The sequence below is a fragment of the Barbus barbus genome (assembly GCF_936440315.1).
Source record: "Barbus barbus genome assembly, chromosome: 29".
Taxonomy (NCBI): domain Eukaryota; kingdom Metazoa; phylum Chordata; class Actinopteri; order Cypriniformes; family Cyprinidae; genus Barbus; species Barbus barbus.
The window spans coordinates 6,299,172-6,320,891 of record NC_136757.1 but is presented as its reverse complement, the minus strand read 5'-3'; the positions used below and the strand labels follow the sequence as shown (position 1 = coordinate 6,320,891).

Genomic DNA, 21,720 nt, shown 5'->3' with positions numbered 1-21,720 from the left:
TGGATTGGATTGGATTGGATTCAATTTATTGTCATTGCACATGTAGATACAAGGCAACGAAATGCAATAGAGAAGAAAAATACAGCACAACATGAGGAAAGGAAGGAGAAAAAAATAATCCTCACACTATGCTCCTGAACGGGAGTACCGTGTGAGAACAGACAAAAAACCTCAGCATAGAGCACAGTCAATACAGGAACTTGCAGAGAATAATCCAGTTCAGACGACCAGCCATCCGGTCTGCAGCCATTACAGCGCTAACCCAGACCCGTTATCAGTCTGACGGGAAGAAGCGGCAAAGGCGTTGGATGTGGGTAAAGGGAGGTGAATGAATATCTGTATCTATGAGCGTATGAGTGTGTGTATGTGTAAGTTTGTGTGCCTAGAGATCCGCCGCGCTGGCACTCCAAGCAAGTTGTCTCAGTCCGCAGGTTGTGGTGCGACACAGCAATTGCCATGGAAACGACCTTGGCCGGAGCCCAAACGCTCGACAATCACAAGGTGTCTGTTGAGGGGGGGAGGGAAGAAAGAGCGTCTCCCTGCAGCATTCGTCCGGGGAGTTAGATTCCAGAACAACCTTGCCAAGCTGTTCTGTTGTTTTGGGAAGCCGAAAAGAGATAAGATTGTTTGGTCTTTGGGCGAACAGCTGCCTAATTTCACAGCTATTCTCATTGTCCATTCTAATCTCCTTGTCCATCAATTTTCCTTTCCAAAGCCGAGAGCTTATCCGTGATCGAATCCATATTGCGGTTAATAGCCTCTGTCTCAGAAGCGACCGCTCCATATAGTGTATGTACAAATTCATTGGTGGAACCGGAATAAATAAACCGGAAATGCAGGTCATCATACATTAGCCAGCATTACAAGATCTAAAGGTTGCAACCGTTCAGAAACAATTAGCATTAGAAATGACAACTAAATTATTTTAACTGTAGTTAATTCAATTGTAAACAATGTTTTTTATTGATGTTGATGTAAAAAATAATATAAAACTGGCCATATTTTGTGTAAATAAAAGATAATTTGTATAAATAAAACTTTGTTAAAGTTGAAATGTGACATAAGCACACAATTATGCATTACTTTTAAGTTGTTAAGAGTTCACATAGATTTAATGGTTTACATCAACGAAATTCAAAATGAATAATTCTGTCAGTTAAATTTCTTGGGGAAAAAACATACAGCAAATCCATATGTATTTATCTGGATGTTGCCACTGTTGAAAAGCAATTATAGAAACAATTTTATCTGTGCAGGTAAGACTCTTTCACTATAATGTTATTAGTATGAAAGATCATACATCATGAATTCTGAGGCGCAAAGAATGGCGAGAGATGAGTTCTGGCACATTTCTGGCAATGTCCATCCAGGGGTTGTAGTAAACCGGCAGGTCTGTCTGAAACACAATGTGTATATATGTCTATAATCTATATAATGTATATGTCTATGATACATTCCATAATAATGTAATGAAAAATTAATAAGAATATATATTGTTACATCATAATATAAATACTTAACTAAAATATTTTCATTTCTCATTCTAATTACATTTATACTAATGTTTTGATTTAAAAAAAAAAATAATCCTTTGCATACTGCCTAGCTAATTTACGTCAGATCATGTTATTACTCCTAGATATATCCACAAAAAGCACCATACAGTTATGTTTTTTGTTGTTGTTGTTTTGTTTTTTTCAGCCGTAGAGTTTAATACAACAGATTATATAGTCCATTGGTGTATCTTAAGGTAGTTTATAAGTTTTAAACCAATCCTTAAAAGAGATACATAATGCCAGATACTAAATGTAAGTCAAAGTTAACAAGTTATTATTATTATTATTATTTTACAGCTAAAAACGAACTGCATTTGTCACCAAATTTATATCAAAGTCGTCTTACAAATCTTTCTAAGACCACTGTCTAGCTTTCTTGGATTCTGTGCAAAATTATAATCAAAAACTTGTGTCTTTAGAGAGAAAATTGTGTCTTTGGAGATAAAAGTTTTGTATCAACCTATTTACCATTAAAGCGCATATATACAGGTCACTCAAGCATCCTATGTCTAATGCTTTCATATACAAAAATTTGTCTTACAGTATCTGAAAATATATGACTATACAGTACATGAATGCAAATTAAAGTTTGTTAAATTCTCACCAGCCCAGTGACACTATCAGTTTTACTAACAAGTAATAAAACAAACTGTAGCTTTGTACCTGATAGCAATTATTATTATTATTTACTATTTTGTCATAAATTTGCCTTTTGCATGCCTGTTCATTCCCCTATTTATTACATTCTTACTACAATGTTGCAATTTGCGAAGAAAAAAGAGTGACCTACCATAGGCTCAGGAAGAATAAACCCACAATCCACAGAGATGTGAAACTGTCTGAAAGACAATGGTGTCTCTTTATTTTTCTCATTAGTGCCCATCATTTTTAGTACAATACTAGTTACTGGCTCTCCGTTTAGCAAGCACTGGGTGTATTGCACTGTCACCACTCTGTAGCTGGAAGTGGAATGAACCTCATCTGCCAGGCAATAGCACTTTCACTCTCTTTTTCTTTTTCTTTCTTTTCTCTTCTGCCAATAACAATGATCTTTCCTCACTTCCCCTATCGGAAATCAGAGAGAAAATAGTGTACTAAGCAGGCCCGGAGTGGCCATCAGGTGATGGGGCCAGTGGGCTGCTCATACCCTGCGTCCCAATGTGCATACTATCCACCCTATCTGCCCGAAATAGCATTGAAAATGACTAATATCACATAGAATTTAGGATGGATAGTATGCACATTGGGACACATATTGGGCTGGCAGCACCACTTAGACATAATTGCAGTTTCACATGGGACATGGCATAGATGATATGTCTGGTTCTTTTTGAAGAGAGACACACAGAAAGCGACAAATCGCAGGTGGTTTTGGTTGCAGTGAAGATGGTGTGCAGTGAAAATGCCAGTGCTTCCACATGCACATCTCTTTATGGTAGTTCTAAACATTATTATGGCATGTGGGCCTAAATATCCCACTTCCCCCGCTTTCTCTCTATACTTCAACAATTTTTTGTTTTTAAATGGTTATTTAACAAAGATGGCTATGTTAAAGGAAATTGTCATATAATTTTAGTTTTAAAAAAGCGTAATAATGTGTAATAAATTATGTGCTGAATCAAGTAAAATATTCCTTTCTAAAGGTACTTTCTGTATTCTATTTGATGCTTTCTCTTTTAACACAAAATGACTAAGCCATTTGATTTGTGATTCTTATGTGATGCTCCAATTTTATCATCACATTGTGTAATTACTTGCATTAAAAAATTGTCTTGACAAAATAATCGCTTTTCTATTGAAAGATTAATAACCAGAGGTGTAAAATACTTGAGTAATTTAACTTTTACTTAAGTATTATTTTGGGGGATTTGTACTTTATTCAAGTACAATTTAAAGCAGTTACTTGTACTTTTACTTGCATTACATTCCTGGAGAAAAAAAACGTCTCGGTTACGTACGTAACCCTCGTTCCCTCATGGAGGGAACGGAGACGTTATGTCGTGACGACATTAGGGGATTCACTTGGGAGCCCCGACTGCCTCTGATAAGAGAAAATGCCAATTAAATTTGGGTAGTGGATTTTGCATACCTGAGCCACTCCCCGTGCATACGGGTATAAAAGGGCGACAGGTGCATCCACTCATCAGGTTTTCCGCTGAGGAGCCGAGAACGTGTCCCTGGCAACCAGCGATGGTTCAAGATTGTGGCATGGGGACATAACGTCTCCGTTCCCTCCATCAGGGAACGAGGGTTACGTACGTAACCGAGACGTTCCCTATCTGTCGGTCACTACGAGTTATGTCGTGACGACATTAGGGGTCTATGGAAAGCGCCACAACCTGAACCCCGTCACGACCTTGTGGCATGCAGATGTTGACAAGCTAGCGCGTGACAGACAAATGCCATGCGAAGGTCGCAACCTTCCCACCGCCCCAGCGCAAATTCGCTAACCTTGGCGCCCGCAGGGACCACTGAGTACATTGCTGCTGGAGATAGCCAAGCCGCTGTTCCTTTCCCCAAGAAATTGGAAGGGATTTCGACCTTCTATGAAAGACCGCTTCAAGTCTTTCCTATTTGTTGTTACAGCTTTGCAGTAACGACAGGGAAGCGAGCCTTCCGGAGAAGGGCGCTACGGAGGCCACATCCTGCCCGAAGGGAGGTAACATGTGGAGACACTGGTATGGACTGGCCCAGGCCTGGGGCAGTGCTACATACGCCTGGACCCTGAGGCAGATCCTACCTAGGAGTAGGGAGGAGGGCTGCCAGCAGGGTCTGACAGAGCTCTGTCAAAGGGAAGACATGGGTTTACCGTGAGGGAAACCGTATCGTGGATGAATACACGTGTGGGATCACCCGAAGGGAATCAGGCCACACGGGCACCTAGCCGAGTACAGGGACTGACCAGAGACCCGAGCAAGCTAACACCGGTACTGGGCCTGGCGTCAGACTGCTCCGCCCGGTCTGACTGCCGGGGATGCTGGAGGACTCCCCCAGGGTTCGCCGTCCGGGGAACTAAACTGGAGGAGAGAAACAGGCGCTCATATCCCCGGGTAAGAGGGAATGGCGCAGCAAGCGTGACACCGGCCAACTCTTCCCGCCACTTACCTGTTATCCAACACACGGGAAGAGACTGGCTCAACGCGGAGACTGTAAAATCTTGCGAAGGTGTTCGGTGTCGCCCAGCCCGCAGCTCTACAGATGTCTGCCAAAGAGGCGCCGTGCGCCAACGCATAGGAGGAGGCAACACTCCGTGTGGAGTGAGCCCTCACCCCAAGGGGGCACGGCTCGCCTTGGGATTGGTACGCCAGGGCGATGGCATCAACTATCCAGTGGGCCAACCTCTGCTTGGAGACAGCCTTCCCTTTCTGCTGACCTCCGTGGCAGACAAAGAGCTGCTCAGAGCTTCTGAAGCTCCGTTCCTGCAAGAGGCTCGACGCCCCAGCACAAGGCGGAGCAGCTCAGGGGAACACAGGAGGGCGCCCACGGCGGCCAGCAGACTGGGGCTGCCCTGCGGCAGAGCGAAGCATCACGCCGGGGCAAGATGTGCTGGACGCCTCAGTCTGCTGCAGTACTGCCGAGAACTGCTGGCACAGCTCCCGACAGTGTCGCCGAACAGTCCGGCCTGGGAGACGAGAGCATCGAGAAAGTGCACTTTGTCGATTTCGTCCCTCTCACCAGGCTGAACCCTGCGGCACTCTTGGACCACAAGAGTGTGGACATTGCCTTCCCGAGGGACTACGCCGTGACTTCCGTTGCCCAAGGGCAAGGTCAGTCGCTGAGCGCAGCACCTGCGTCAACCTTGGGTTGGTACTACCCTCGTGCATTTAATGCCTTGGCTTGTGTACTCGCAGGATAGCTGCCTGGCCCGCAGCACTGTAAGTCTTGGCGGCAAGCGCGGCCGTGAATTTACAGGCTTTGGCCGGGAGACACGGACGATTCCTCCAAGTGGCGGCGTTTTGCGGGCACCAGTGCACTGCGACCGCTCTCTCCACCTGGGGAATGTCACCGTCACCCTTAGCCGCCCCGCCATCGAGGGTAGCGAGGACGGAGGAGGCAGACGCGCCGCTTCTGGCCGTAAAAAGGGCCGTCCACGACTCCATCAGCTCCTCGTGCACTTCCGGGAAGAAAGGAGCCAAAGCAGGGCGTGGTCGCGAGCCACAGCCCATGCCGAGGAGCCAATCACCTCATCCCGAAGACGGAGGGAGCCCGTCCCATCCCCATGAGGAGAGAGAGGAGAGAGAGGCGCGATCGCAGCGCTGCTATGGTTACACGCTCAGTGAACGCGTAAACCATCCACGAACGCAGCTTCAGCGTGCTGGAGCCCCAGACACTGAAGACAACGATCGTGGCTGTTGACGGAGGACAGGAAACGACCGCAACCAAGAGGACACGGCCGGAACAGCGTCTTTAAAAAGACGTGAACCGACCATGATTTGCTCTTTTAGGAAATCTGCTCTTTTAGTTGAAGTGCCCAGGGGAATCGCTGCAGACAGGACACCGCTGTTCGCACCGTGACGCCAACCAGAACAGCTTCCAGACAGATGATGAATGGCTTTGTGGAGATCAGCACGTTCATCCACTCGGCTCCGAAGCAAAAATCTGATGAGTGGATGCACCTGTCGCCCTTTTATACTCGTAGAGTGGCTCAGGTATGCAAAATCCACTAGCCAATATTCATTGGCATTTTCTCTTAAGTCAGAGATGATTGGGGCTTCCAAGTAAATCCCCTAATGTCGTCACGACATAACTCGTAGTGACCGACAGATAGGGAACCAAATACACTGGATCACTGCTACTCTCAGTTTAAGAATGCCTACAAAGCCCGCTCACTACCGGCTTTTGGCAAATCGGACCATGCCGCCATTTTCCTCACACCGGAATATAAACAAAGGCTCGTTCAGGATCCGCCGGTGGAGAGAGAGTAGTGACGCGCTGGTCTTCCCACTCAGAAGCTATGCTACAGGCGGCTCTTGATGGCGTCGACTGGGACATGTTCCGGGCGAGTTCATCTGATGTCAGTGAGTTCACGGATGTAGCATTAAGCTTTGTAAACACGCTAACCGAGCAAGCTACAGAAACAGTAACTATAAGGACCTTCTCTAATCAGAAACTGTGGGTGGACAGAACAATCCGTGCTGCGGTTAACAAACGCACTGGCGCTTACAATGAGGCTCTTCTGACCGGGAATATGAGCGAGTACAAAGCATCGTGCTATGCTCTCCAACACACACTAAGAGCCGCCAAACTCAGATACAGAGAGAGAATTGAGTCTAATTTCCAGCTCAAGGACTCTCGACGGATGTGGCAGGGACTGAGGACCATCTGTGCCTTCGGGAACAAATCCTCCGCAGAGGTGAGAGCAGATCCGTTGCTGGCCGACGAGTTAAACATCTTCTATGGCCACTTCGATTGCAACTGCAGCATCGCGACTCTGCCGTTCAGCGCGTCAGGAAGCAGCAGGCAGAGCAGCGATAATCCTGTAATCACCGTGTCAGAGGATGAGGTTCGGAGGGCACTAAAGAAAGTGAACGTGAGGAAAGCAGCCGGACCTGATGGGAGAACCGGCCGTGTTCTGAGGTCCTGCGCTGATCAGCTCACTGGTTTCTTCACTTCTATCTTTAATGAGTACCTTGCTACCGCCATGGTTCCCACCTCGTTTAAAAAATCCGTCAGTATCCCTGTGCCAAAGAACAATAAACCCTCTTGCCTGAATGAATATCGCCCAGTTGCCCTCACATCAATAGTAATGAAGGTTTTTGAGAGACTTGTAAAGAGCCACATCTGCTCCTACATATCTGTTACTTTGGACCCTCTTCAGTTTGCCTATCGCCCAAACAGATCTACTGACGATGCCATCTCTCACGTCCTCCACTCTTCCCTCACACACATAGACAGCAACAATGGGAATTATGTAAGGTTACTATTCATTGACTATAGCTCAGCTTTCAATACTATAGTCTCCATCAAGCTAGCTTCTAAACTCACAGACCTCAGCCTAAACTCCTCACTCTGCGACTGGATTCAAGACTTCCTCATCGGCAGACCTCAAGTGGTGAAAGTTGGCCAGTTCACCTCAAACTCCATCACCCTGAACATAGGAGCCCCACAGGGCTGTGTCCTGAGTCCCCTGCTCTACTCTCTCTACACGCATGACTGCGTGTCCTCTCACAGCTCCACATCCATTATCAAATTCGCTGATGATACTGTGGTTCTGGGCCTCATTTCCAACAATGATGAGACCGCATACTTGGATGAGGTAGAGAGACTCACATCACGGTGCCAGGACAACTGTCTCTCTCTGAATGTGAGGAAAACGTCTCAGGTTACGTATGTAACCATGGTTCCCTGAAGGGAACGAGACGCTGCGTCGAAAACGCATATGGGAACGCCTTCAGCATGACCAGGCTCTGAATATGATGTGTAATCAGTCAAACAAGGGCGAGGCGTCACGGGCGGGGTGACGTCACGACCAGGAAGCATATAAGCACGTGCGGCGGAGCCGGCTTCAGCTTCAAGTCATGAAGCAAGCGCTGGCAGGGATGCCGGAAGTGTGGCAACGCGACGCAGCGTCTTGTTCCCTTCAGGGAACCATGGTTACATACGTAACCTGAGACGTTCCCTTCCAGGAACTTCGAGCTGCGTCGAAAACGCATATGGGAACGAGATACCAACGCCGCCAGACTGACAAGTCCCTGCCTGGTGTCAGGACGAAAGGACAGAGGAGCCGGGAGTGGCTCGGATGTCGAGGTCATAGAACCTAACGAAAGTCAGGGGCGTGGACCACCCAGCTGCGTTGCAGATGTCCTGCATGGAACACCTGCCCAGAAGGCCTTGGAGGCCGCCACACCTCGGGTTGAGTGCGCTCTGACTCCCACCGGCGGGGGGAGCTCAGAGGCCTCGTATGCCAAAGCCATGGCACCCACAATCCACCTACTAAGAGGAGGGCTTCGTAGCAGGAAGACCCCTCTTAGGCGGACCATAGCACACGGGCAGCTGGTCCGCTTTCTCCACAGGGAGGACCTGTGGATGTATGCGTCTAGTGCTCGCACTGGACACATACGGTTGTGCTTCTCCTGGTCTGGCTCCCCGAAGGGAGGAGGACAGAAGGCCTGCAGTACGACCGGCTGTGGAACGACCGATGGGACCTTCGGAACATACCCCACGCGGGGGTAGAGGAATACTTTCGCCAAACCGGGCGCAAAGTGAATAGAGGCCGTAGTCAGGGCCTGAAGGTCACTCACCCTCCTCAGAGAGGTGATAGCCAATAAGAAAACGGTCTTGATAGTGAGGAGTCTCTCAGTTATCTCCTGAATGGGCTCGAAAGGTGCATTGCACAGAGCCTCCAGAACCACAGCCAGATCCCACGTAGGGACGAGATCGTACCGGAGGCCTCAGCCTCAGCGCACCGCGGAGGAAACGTGTAACCAGGGGGTGTCTACCCACTGACTGGCCACCGGTAAGGGCGTGGTATGACGAAATAGCTGCCACGTAGACCTTAACAGTGTAATGGGTTACCCCTGCGGAGAAACGGGCCTGCAGGAACTCCAGTACTGCACCAACGGGGCAGTTGACAGGGTCGAGCTGGCGGTCCCCGCACCAAGAAGTGAAGAGCCTCCACTTCAAGGCGTACAGTTTCCTCGTAGAGGGAGCTCTGGATTGGAGGATGGTCTCGACAACCTCGGTTGACAGACCGGAAGCTATGAGCTGTGCCCCCTCAGGGGTCACACCAACAGCTTCCATCACTCCGGGCGAGGGTGCAACTCGGTGCCCCCGGCCTATGAGAGGAGGTCCCTCCTGACTGGCACTTCCCACGGAGTGCCGTCGAGGAGAGATATCAGGTCCGAGAACCATACTCGGCCCGGCCAGAACGGTGCTACTAACAGTAGACTGACCTCGTCCCGGCGCACTCTCGCCAGAACTCCAGGGAGCAGAGCGATCGGGGGGGAAGGCGTACAGACGGAGCCTCGGCCACGTCTGTACCATAGCGTCCAGTCCCGGAGGAGCTGGAGGAACCAGAGGGGACATTGCGCTGACTCTCGAGTGGCGAAGAGGTCCACCTGTGCCTGGCCAAAAACCTTCCACATCTGCTTCACCCCTCAGGGTGAAGGATCCATACCCCGGGCCTCGGCCCCTGTCTCGACAGGACGCCTGCTCCCACATAAAGATGCCCAGGAATGTGCACAGCTCTCAGTGATAGGAGCTTGCCCTGGGACCACACAAGGATCTGGTATGCCAGCTTATACAAGGGGCGCGACCGCAGACCTCCTTGGTGGTTGATGTAAGAGACCACTGCCGTGCTGTCGGTGCGCACCAGCACGTGGTGATCTCTCAGGTCTGGGAGGAAGTGCTTGAGTGCACGGAACACCGCTAACATCTCTAGCCGATTGATATGCCACGTCAGGTGGCAACCTCTCCACAGACTGCGGGCAGGGTGGCCACTCATGACCGCACCCCAACCGGAGAGGGAAGCGTCCATCGCTAGCGAGATGCGGCGACAAGGAGCTCCCAACACCGGGCCCTGGGACAAGAACCAAGGATTCCTCCACATGTCGAAGGCACGGACACAACGGCGTGACACTTTGACAGCGCGGAGTGAGTTTCCCCTCAGGGAGACCCCCTTGGTCTTGAGCCACCACTGTAGGGGTCTCATGTACAGCAGGCCAGAAGGTATCACGCTGGACACAGCTGCCATGAGCCCCAGCAGTCTCTGAAACTGCTTGACAGTGAGTGACTGGCCTTCTCGCACTCTCCTGACTGTAGTAAGGATCGACTCGATCCGAGCAGGGGACAATCGTGCCTGCATCGTGGTCGAATCCCACACCATGCCTAGATAAGTGATTCTCAGAACCGGAGAAAGCACACTTTTCTTGGTGTTCAGTCTCAACCCCAGTTCTTTCATGTGGGCGAGAACGACATCTCGATGCCGAACCGCCAACCGCTCTGATTGAGCGAGGATCAACCAATTGTCGATATAATTGAGTATGCGGATGCCCTGAAGCCGCAACGGGGCCAGTGCCGCATCCACACACTTGGTGAAAGTGCGGGGTGAAAGTGCTAGGCCGAAGGAAAAACCCGATATTGGTACGCTTTGCCCCCAAAGGCGAACCTCAGGAACTTCCTGTGAGAAGGAAGGATGGAAATATGCGTCTTCGAGATCTATCGTGACAAACCAGTCCTCGGACCTGATTTGAGTCACGACCTGCTTGATAGTAGGCATCCTGAACTTCAGCTTTCTGACTGAGCGGTTCAGTAGACGCAGATCCAGTATGGGCCTCAGCCCTCCATCCTTCTTCGGAACAATGAAGTACCGGCTGTAGAAACCGGACTGGGTCTCGTGAGGAGGAACCAACTCGATGGCTTCCTTCCTCAGCAGAGTACCAACTTCCTGTTCTAAAACCAGAGCCTGCCCGGGGCGGACCGCAGTCATAACAACCCCGCAGAACGGCGGGGGTGGCCCGCCGAACTGAATACGATAGCCTTTCGCTACGGTCTGCAGGACCCAAGGAGACACATTCGGCAGCCGCTGCCAGGCTGTCAAATGCTCTACTAAGGGAATCAGTCTCTCGAGACTGACCTCTGGTGCAGCCAGACCGCTGTCTCGAAGCGGCGCACCGGAAGGAGGCACGTGGCCTGGCTGCTGGGGCGAGTTTCTCGGCTCCGCGCTGCCGGGCGGACAAACCTGAGAAATATACTCGCTGGGACCGGCTGTGCCCTGGAAAAGCGGCAGGGTCAGCAGACAAGTCCCTGGAGGGCACCGAGGGGAGACGGTCACCGTGTGCCCCGGTGTCAGCCGCTCCACCCCAGTAGGGGTCGTCCTCCGTAGTCCTGGGGCTCACGCGTCAGGACCTCTGAACGAACCAGACCCTGCAAGGCAGGACCCAAAGAAACACATTCGGCAGCTCGCTGCCCAATGATCTTCTAAGGGAATCAGTCTCTCGAGACTGACCTCTGGGTTCAGAGAAGCGGCCAGACCGCTGTCTCGATGCGGTGCACCGGAATGAGACGCGTAATCTGGCGGCTGAGGCGAGTTTCACGGCTCCGCGCTGCCGGGCGGACAAACCTGAGAAATATGCTCGCTGGGACCGGCTGTGCCCTGGAACAGCGGCAGGGTCAGCAGACAAGTCCCTGGAGGGCACCGAGGTGAAGTGGTCACCGAGTTTAGAGAGCGCGCATACCCTCTGCCCACCAAAGATGTTGTAAGCAGAGCAGGAGCCTTCAAAGGCGATACCGTAGAGGGAGACAGATAGCTCGCAAGCGTCTGTTCAACCCGCGGCATCGCCGCATACCCGCGCTCTTTCAGTTCCCGCGGGAACGAATGGCCGGGACGAAAAGATTTCACCCGCGATCTCGACACCTCGGTGAGGAGATCGGGGAAAACGAGAGGCTCCTGTGTAGAAGTAGCTCTCTGGGGCGAGAGAGGCGGCGAAACCTCGTCAACGCTCGTCACATCAACCTCCTCGGAGGACGCAGCGTCAAGCCCTCGTCTCGGGGGAAGAAAGAGACCGCTTCCGAACCGAGAGACGGGGCGCCAGATCAGGCGCGGGAGGAGATAGGGACATGCCCGTCTGACTCTCGCCAGCCAGATCAGCCTTTTTCTCTCTTTTTTTTTTCTCTCTGCAAGCCCCGCGAGCGCAGCCGCCGCTCTGCCTTTTTTTCTCTCTGATTTAAAGGCAGAAGCGGGACCGGCTTTATTCATTTTATGCTTGTGCAAACACTGCAGCTTACAAAGCTCATAGTTATATCATATTGGGGTGACAGAGGCGGCGAAACCTCGTGAACGCTTGTCACATATGTTTATGTATGCATATCAACCTCCTCAGAGGAAGAGAGACGAAGCATTGAGCCCTCGTCTCGGGGGAAGAGACAGCTTCCACACCGAGAGACGGGGCGCCAGATCTGGCGGATACGGGAGGAGTAAATAAGACTGTCACACACAGAGCGCTTCGCTGAATGACAAAAAGCTGAAGCCGGCTCCGCCGCACGTGCTTATATGCTTCCTGGTCGTGACGTCACCCCGCCCGTGACGCCTCGCCCTTGTTTGACTGATTACACATCATATTCAGAGCCTGGTCACGCTTCCACACCGAGAGACGGGGCGCCAGATCTGGCGGATACGGGAGGAGTAAATAAGACTGTCACACACAGAGCGCTTCGCTGAATGACAAAAAGCTGAAGCCGGCTCCGCCGCACGTGCTTATATGCTTCCTGGTCGTGACGTCACCCCGCCCGTGACGCCTCGCCCTTGTTTGACTGATTACACATCATATTCAGAGCCTGGTCACGCTGAAGGCGTTCCCATATGCGTTTTCGACGCAGCTCGAAGTTCCTGGAAGGGAACTAAAGAGCTGATCATGGACTTTAGTAAGAGACAGCAGCAGCTCTACACTCCTCTTATGATCAGTGAGACCCCTGTGGAGAGGGTGAGTCTCTTCAAGTACCTTGGTGTAAACATCTCCGAGAACCTGACTTGGACTACATACATCCAAACACAGGTTAAGAAAGCCAGGCAAAGACTGTACCATCTGCGACAGCTGAGAAAATTCAGGGTCTCACCAGCAATCCTGAAAACTTTCTATTCAGGGACCATAGAAAGTGTATTGACTCAGTGCATCTCAGTGTGGTATGGAAACAGCTCCAATCAGGACTGCAAAGCACCACAGAGCTTAGCTTAGCTGTGCGCATCTCAGGGTCTGCTCTCCCCTCTATGTAGGACATCTACCTCAAACGCTGCAAAAGTAGAGCTGTCAAAATCATCAAGGACTCAAATCACCCTGGTAACCATCTATTCACTTTGCTACCATCCGGCAAGCGCTTCCATAGCCTGATGGCAAAAACTGAGAGACTTAGGAGGAGCTTCTTCACCCAGGCCATCAGGCTCCTAAACTTTAACTCTGTGTCATAACATCTCACGACTCCATGTAAATATCACTATTTCAAGTGATTCATATTTTTTTTTCTACCTCGTATTGCTGCTATGTAAATACCCTGCACAACTTTTTGCACATTCCTTCTCATATTACTATTTACGTCAACAAACATAACCTCATAGTCTCCTTAAGGTTTTCATTCTCCCCAAATGTCCACTCAGTGGGTTCGAATGAGCAAAATGCAAAAACGTTTCCTGAAGTGATGCTGGAATGACTAGTTGGTGAGTGTATCCTTGGTGCTTGTCAGGCAAACTGCGAAGCAGGTAGTCATTCTGTATGATGTAAGCAATGCGGTTAGGATTTGTGGTAGGTTGTTTTGCAAACTCCCATAGAGCATGCAAAGAAGAATCAAGCTTTTGGGCTTTTCCAATTTCATCCCCACTGACGGGCAAATTAGGGTCTGGTTTTGAAGTTTGACATAGGGCAATATGACTTACCACCTCTTGTACAGGTACTCCTCTAGATAGGGCATCAGGTACCACATTACATGATCCTTTCCAATGCTTTACCATGAAGCTGAAACCTTGCAGACGTAAAGCCCACATGGTCAAGCGTGAGGATGGTTTAGGGTGATTGAATACCCAAGTCAGTGCAGAATGATCTGTGAGTACTTCAAAGTTTCTTCCCTCCAAGTACTGTCTCCACTTTTCCACGGCCCACACTACTGCAAGACATTCCTTCTCTGCAGTAGAGTATGACTTCTCTGCTCCATGCAGAAGCCACGAAGTGTAGGCAAAGACCTGTTCTGCCTCATCAAAATCTTGTGTCAATACAGCTCCTAATCCTATATCGCTGGCATCCATTTGTACTCTGAAATCCTTGATGAAATCAGGCTGCATTAAAACTGGTGCTCGTTGTAGGGCATATTTAAGATAAAAAGCATTTTGACATTCAACTGTCCAATCCCAAATTGCATTATTAGCCTTTAGTGCATATAAAGGGGCTGCTCGCTCGGATAAGTGGGAGATGAAACGGTGATACCAACTTGCAAGACCTAAACACCTTTGTACCTCTTTGAGATTCTTAGGTACAGGGAAATCTTGAACAGCTTTGATTTTAGAAGCTTTGGTGTCCTAGATATGTTATGGTCTTTTGCAGCATAGAACATTTCTTGAGTTTGAGTGTCAATCTTGAGAATTCCAGTTTTGCAAAAAGTTGCTTGAGATGTTGAAAGTGGTCTTGGACAGTTTTAGAATAGATCACTACGTCATCAAGATATACAAAGCAGAACTTCCCTATGTAGTCTTTCAGAATGTTCTTCATAAGCCTTTGAAAGGTTGCAGCGGCATTTTCAAGTCAAGTCAAATCAAGTCACCTTTAGTTATATAGCGCTTTTAACAATACAGATTGTGTCAAAGCACTTAACAGTATCAAATTGGAGGATAGAGTGTCAGTAATGTATACAAATAAGATTAAACACTCAATGTTCAGTTAAGGCATTTCATTATTGAGTTCAGAGATGTCATTGTCTAGATCAGTTTAGTTTAAATAGTATCTGCTAAATCAAATTGACGATAATCACTAGAAATTAAGTGTCCCCAACTGAGCAAGCCAGAGGCGACTGCAGCAAGGAACCAAAACTCCCTCTGTGACAGAATGGAGAAAAAAAAAAACCTTGGGAGAAACCAGGCTCAGTTGGGGGGCCAGTTCTCCTCTGGCCAGGAGATAATTGTTTATTTATTGTTTACTTATTGTTTTAATTAAAATTTTAAATGTATAAATGTATTTATTTATATTTTGTATTGTTGCAATTTCTAACAATAATAGTATTATGTAGTTAGGTATTTTATTATATTTTTAGTTATTTTCTTTTCTTTTTAGTTTTACTTTTATTGCATTTAAGTCGAGGTCTTCACTGGGGATATGTCCCTGGGGCTCATCCAGGTGTCCCGGCCTCTGCCGACGATCAGGGAGACATCATCTCCTGGCGCCGATCCACCATCTGATCCGGACACGGACTGAGAAACAGACAAATATTAACGTAGATGCCATTCTTCTTACGATGTAACGAGTACATTGTGTGTTATGGGGAGTGTTCCCGGTTCCGGTTTGTGGCGAGGGGGGCGTGGGAAGACGTCGGCTGCGGCGGGAGAACGAGTGGTAAAAAGGAGGTCAAGTGAATGATGACTAACACCTGTGTCTGGTTCCAGTGATTGGGGAGAGATGACTGAAAAGCGCCCGCAGATCATTGAGAGGGGAGAGTGAGCGGCAGAGCCGGAGGAGTACGGAACGCGTGTTTGCCTTATGTGTCTCGACTACAGATTATTTGTTGGTTTATTTTTTTCGTTATTTTCATTAAAGGACACCCTGCTCGCCACCCCTGACTTCCTCGTCCTTTGTGCTATTTTGAACTACGCTACACTGGTGCCGAAACCCGGGACGAGGAAGCCGGTACGCCGCCATGCAGCCAGCATCACCCACGCCACTTGCGGAGCTGGTGAAGTCCCTTGCCGGTCTTCACCAATCTCAACACCAGGCGCTCATGGACCTCAGGCGGGAACAAGAGGATCGGTTCCGCTTGTTGGTCCAGGAGGAAGATCGGCAGGTCCTCAGGAGCTTGGTGGGCCGGGAGGCCACCCCCGTCGCGGCCCCCTCCACCGCCCACATCCCGCTGATGAAGATGGGTCCACAGGACGATCCGGAGGCGTTTGTGGACCTCCTTGAAAAAACAGCGGAGGCGTGTGGCTGGGCGCGCACCCAATGGCCGGTGCGCTTGATCCCGCTGCTGACTGGTGAGGCACAGGTGGCAGCCCAACAGCTGCCGGTAACGAGCCTCCTGGCCTACGACGATCTCAAGCGGGCCATCCTTCAACGAGTCGGCCGTACCCCCGAGCAGCATCGGCAACGCTTCCGCTCCGTGGAACTGGGGGATAACGGCCGACCATTTGTGTTGGCCCAACAGCTCAGAGACGCTTGCCGCAAGTGGCTGATGGCCGAAGATCGCGACGTCGAGGAGGTTGTCGACTTGGTGGTCCTGGAACAGTTCATCGCCCGGCTACCACGTCCAACGGCCGAGTGGGTCCAGTGCCACCGCCCGACGTCGCTGACGCAGGCCATCCAGCTGGCTGAAGATCATCTGGTGGCGTGCCCTGGGGTCGGCGAGCCCCTTATTAACCTCTCTCTCTCCAACCCCTCTCCTTCCCTATCGACTCTCTCTCGCCCTATTCCTGCTCCTAGGTCGCGTAGCAACGCGCCCCCTCGAACCCCACAGCGGGGAAGCGTCCTCCAGGGGAACAGGGCGTGGACACGAGGGGGCGTGGCGGAGACTGCAGGGGCCACCGCTCCCGTGGCACCTTTTCCATCTCTCCGCCAATCTCTGGGCTCTCCTCCTGCCGTTGGGGTGGCGGGAAAGCCTGGGCTGGTCTGCTGGAGATGCGGGGACCCGGGTCATTTTCAGGATCGGTGTCCGATGATGGAGGTGGGAGTGTTGATTCGGGTCCCCGACTCCCCGGGGGCTGCCCCCGATCAAGCCGGGCAGTACCAAATACCTGTGAGTATCAAGGGGGGTACATATCAGGCTTTGGTGGATTCAGGCTGCAACCAAACCTCTATTCATCAAAGCCTGATGCAATCAAGGGCATTGGATACGAGCCGCGAGGTTAAGGTGAGGTGTGTGCATGGGGAGGTGGTGAACTACCCGTTAGTGCCTGTTAGTATTCAATTTCGGGGGAAAACGCATAGAGTGAAGGTAGCGGTTAATTCCCACCTCAGGCATCCGCTGATTCTGGGTACAGATTGGCCACCTTTTGCACAATTATTGGGGGTTTTGTGTGCGGATGCTTCTTGGGGGACAGGGCGGGGAGACGGTGAGGCCCTGGCTCAGGCTGGAGATGCGGGTCTGGGACCTTCGCCGACTGGCTCGGAGGAAACGAGAGCAAGGGTGGAACTTAAGCCCCCTGAGCGGGATGACTTTCCTCTGGAGCAGTCGCGTGATGAGTTGCTCAAAAACGCATATAACCAGGTCCGCTCCATCGACGGACAGCTGCTCCAGCCTGACTAGCCACTCTCCTATCCCTATTTTTCCCTTATCAGTGATAGGTTGTATCAGGTGACCCAAGATACCCAGGTAAAAGGAAATGCAACCCAATTGTTAGTCCCAAGAAGCCGTCGGGAAATGCTTTTCCAGGCGGCTCATTGTAGTCCCATGGCAGGCCACTTGGGGGAGGCAAAGACACGCGAACGTCTCATGGACCGATTTTTTTGGCCGGGCATTCACGAGAACGTACGCCGGTGGTGTGCGGCGTGTCGTGAATGTCAGCTGGTTAATCCACCGGCCACTTCAAAAGCGCCATTGCGCCCATTACCACTAGTAGAGGCCCCCTTCGAGAAAATTGGTATGGACCTCATCGGGCCATTAGAACGGTCTGCACGGGGACATCGTTTTGCATTAGTTCTGGTGGACTATGCCACTCGATATCCGGAAGCAGTGCCGCTGCGCACCATTTCGGCAAAGAGTGTAGCGGAGGCGCTGTTTCGAGTCATCTCCCGAGTGGGGATCCCGAAAGAGATTCTCACTGATCAGGGCACGGCGTTTATGTCATGTACGTTAAGCGAACTATACGAACTGTTGGGCATTAAATCAATCCGCACCAGCGTCTACCACCCACAGACGGACGGCCTGGTGGAACAATTTAATCGCACGTTGAAATCCATGGTTCGTAAGTTTGTAAAGGAAGACGCCAAAAATTGGGATAAATGGCTCGAGCCCCTGTTGTTCGCGGTGCGGGAGGTTCCGCAAGCCTCCACTGGGTTTTCCCCATTCGAGCTCCTCTATGGGCGTCAGCCCCGAGGGGTACTTGACGTCATTATAGAAGCTTGGGAGGAGGGGCCTTCAAACAGTCGTAGTGAAATTCAGTATGTCCTGGACCTCCGAGCAAAACTCCACACATTGGGGCGGCTCTCAATGGAAAATTTGCTCCAGGCCCAGGACAGGCAGAGTCGGCTGTACAACCGGGGCACACGAGAACGTCAATTTGCACCGGGAGATAAAGTGCTTGTATTACTCCCAACCTCTAGTTCAAAATTACTCGCAAAGTGGCAAGGACCTTTTGTGGTTACACGGCGAGTTGGGGATCTCGATTATGAGGTAAAGCGAACAGACAGGGGTGATTCACGTAAAATTTATCATCTCAATCTCCTAAAACGCTGGAATGAGGTGACATCGGTTGAGTTAGCCGCGGCCGTTTCGGCGGAGGAGGATCTCGGGCCAGAAGCAGCTATCAAAACCAATCCGCTGGCTCTGGTCCCCAGGGGAGATCACCTCTCACCGCGGCAGCTCACAGATGTAGCCAAGTTGCAAGCAGATTTTGCTGATGTGTTTTCACCCCTGCCCGGTCGCACAGACCTCATACAGCACCATATCGAAACGATCCCCGGGGTAGTGGCACGTAGCCATCCTTATCGATTACCGGAACACAAGAAAAAGGTGGTCCAGGACGAATTAAAGGCCATGCTTAAGTTGGGAGTCATAGAAGAATCGCATAGCGACTGGGCGAGCCCGATAGTGTTAGTGCCTAAGACGGACGGCTCCGTCCGTTTCTGTGTTGATTACAGGAAGGTGAACGCTGTGTCGAAATTTGACGCTTATCCAATGCCCCGGATTGACGAGCTGCTTGATCGGTTAGGTTCGGCTCGCTTTTATTCGACACTGGATTTAACGAAAGGGTACTGGCAGATCCCCTTGTCGCCATTATCCAAGGAAAAGACAGCCTTCACCACGCCGTTCGGGTTACACCAATTTGTTACGCTTCCGTTCGGTTTGTTCGGGGCTCCCGCCACCTTTCAGCGGCTCATGGACAAAATCCTCCGGCCTCATAGCGCGTACGCCGCTGCCTATCTCGATGACATCATTATACACAGTAATGATTGGCAGCGGCATATGGAACATCTGCGCGCTGTCCTGAGGTCCCTGAGGGTGGCTGGACTCACGGCGAACCCGCGGAAGTGTGCAATTGGGCGGGTGGAGGTACGGTATCTGGGCTTCCACTTGGGACATGGGCAGGTGCGTCCCCAAATTGATAAGATGGCAGCGATTGCGGCCTGTCCAAGTCCCAAGACCAAAAAGGAGGTGAGACAGTTCTTAGGGTTGGCGGGGTATTATAGAAGGTTTATTCCTAATTATTCGGAGCTCACCAGCCCGTTGACGGATCTCACTAAAAAGGAAGCCCCAGATCCGGTCCAGTGGACGGAGCTGTGCCAACAGGCCCTAACCAACGTAAAGGCTGCCCTGTGCGGCGGGCCACTCTTGCACTCTCCTAACTTTGATCTCCCCTTTTTGTTGCAGACGGACGCGTCGGACAGGGGGCTGGGGGCAGTCCTGGCCCAGGTGGTCGGAGGGGAGGAGCGGCCGGTGCTGTATCTGAGCCGGAAGCCCTCAAAGAGAGAGGCCAGATACAGCACCATTGAGAAGGAATGCTTAGCCATTCGCTGGGACGTCCTTACCCTCCGCTATTACCTCCTGGGACGGGAATTCACCCTCTGTTCGGACCACGCGCCCCTCCAGTGGCACCACCGTATGAAGGATACCAACGCGAGTGGTAAAAAGGAGGTCAAGTGAATGATGACTAACACCTGTGTCTGGTTCCAGTGATTGGGGAGAGATGACTGAAAAACGCCCGCAGATCATTGAGAGGGGAGAGTGAGCGGCAGAGCCGGAGGAGTACGGAACGCATGTTTGCCTTATGTGTCTCGACTAAAGATTATTTGTTGGTTTATTTTTTTCGTTATTTTCATTAAAGGACACCCTGCTCGCCACCCCTGACTTCCTCGTCCTTTGTGCTATTTTGAACTACGCTACACGGTTGATCTAATTAATGCAGCCTAACAATCCTTTAATGGATTTGAATAATAGAAGCGTATTAGTGTGTTATGTGTAAGCCAGGTTAAAGAAATGTGTCTTTAATCTAGATTTAAACTGACAGAGTGTGTCTGCCTCCCGAACAGCTTTAGATAGATTGTTCCAGAGTTTGGGCGCTAAATAGTAAAAGGATCTACCTTATTATCAAAACGATTATCAAACGGCCAGAGTTTTGAGAACGCAGCGGACATGGAGGACTATAATGTGATAAGAGTTATAGAGTTATAACTTTTAGTTTTAGTTACTTTTTCTTATTTGTAAGTCGCTTTGGACAAAAGCGTCTGCTAAATTACAAAAGTAAAAGTAAGTAAGTAAAGTAAGCTCGCTCAGGTACTGAGGAGCTAAGCCATTCAGGGCTTTATAAGTAGTTAACAAGATTTTAAAATCTATACGATGTTCAAGATTCAAGATTTTTATTTGTCACATATACAGTTATACAGGGTATAACCAGCAGTGAAATGTAGGTAGGGAGCCAGTGCAGTGTTGACAGAACCGGGCTAATATGGTCATACTTCCTAGTTCTAGTAAGAACTCTAGCTGCTGCATTTTGGACCAGCTGTAGTTTGTTGATCAAGCGTGCAGAAAGACCACCCAATAAAGCATTACAATAGTTTAACCTTGAGCTCATAAACGCATGAATTAGCATTTCTGCATTTGACATTGCAAATGTCGCAAATTAGATATGTTTTTGAGATGGAAAAACGCAGTTTTACAGATGCTAGAAACATGGCTTTCAAATGAAAGATTGCTATCAAACAGCACACCTAGGTTCTTAACTGATGGCAAAGAATTGACAGAGCAGCCGTCAAGTGTTAGATAGTGTTCTAGGTTATTACATGTGGGGTTTTTAGGTCCGAAATTTAACACTTCTGTTTTTTCAGAATTTAGCAGTAAGAAATTACTTGTCATCCAGTTTTTTATACCGACTATGCATTCCGTTAGTTTCTCAATTCGGTGTGTTTCACCGGGCCACGAAGAAATATAGAGCTGAGTATCATCAGCATAACAGTGAAAGCCGTTTCATGCCATGTCTCCTGATAATATCACCCAAGGGTAACATGTAAAGCGTGAAAAGTAACAGCCCTAGTACTGAGCCTTGAGGTACTCCGTACTGCACTTGTGATCGATATGATACCTCTTTATTCACTGCTACGAATTGATGGCGGACAGATAAGTACAATTTGTAACTCTAATGAGAGCAGTCTCAGTACTATGATACGGTCTAAATACTGACTGGAATTCCTCACAGATACCATTTTTCTCTAAGAAGGAATATAATTGTGAGGATACTACCTTTTCTAGTATCTTTGACAGAAAAGGGAGATTTGAGATCGGTCTGTAATTAACTAGATCTTTGGGGTCAGGTTGTGTTTTTTTAATG

General features: G+C 49.9%; 2 protein-coding genes across 4 annotated transcripts in view; one reads left to right on the top strand and one right to left on the bottom strand.

Moving 5' to 3' along the window:
- Positions 1–2,726, bottom strand: part of LOC306849602 (indoleamine 2,3-dioxygenase 2-like) — a 74,506-nt gene extending 71,780 nt beyond the window's left edge. Inside the window, exons 1-2 of the mRNA XM_079384763.1 lie at positions 2,347–2,726; positions 1,301–1,396 (exon numbers count right to left, since the gene is read on the bottom strand). Of these exons, the coding sequence (XP_079240889.1) occupies positions 1,301–1,396; positions 2,347–2,442 (192 nt within the window). The 5' untranslated portion in view covers positions 2,443–2,726. The remainder of the gene's footprint in view (positions 1–1,300; positions 1,397–2,346) is intronic.
- LOC306849603 (uncharacterized protein) overlaps positions 1–20,236 on the top strand; it is a 35,866-nt gene extending 15,630 nt beyond the window's left edge. The window contains exons 2-4 of one of the 3 annotated variants that reach the window (XM_079384765.1): positions 15,634–15,705; positions 15,785–16,507; positions 19,767–20,236. In XM_079384765.1, the coding sequence (XP_079240891.1) occupies positions 15,885–16,507; positions 19,767–19,845 (702 nt within the window). In that variant the 5' untranslated portion in view covers positions 15,634–15,705; positions 15,785–15,884 and the 3' untranslated portion in view covers positions 19,846–20,236. Of the gene's footprint in view, positions 1–14,902; positions 16,508–19,766 lie in introns of those variants that run through there. The other 2 variants (XM_079384764.1, XM_079384766.1) reach the window with 2 other exon arrangements.
- Positions 20,237–21,720: the final 1,484 nt, after the last annotated feature.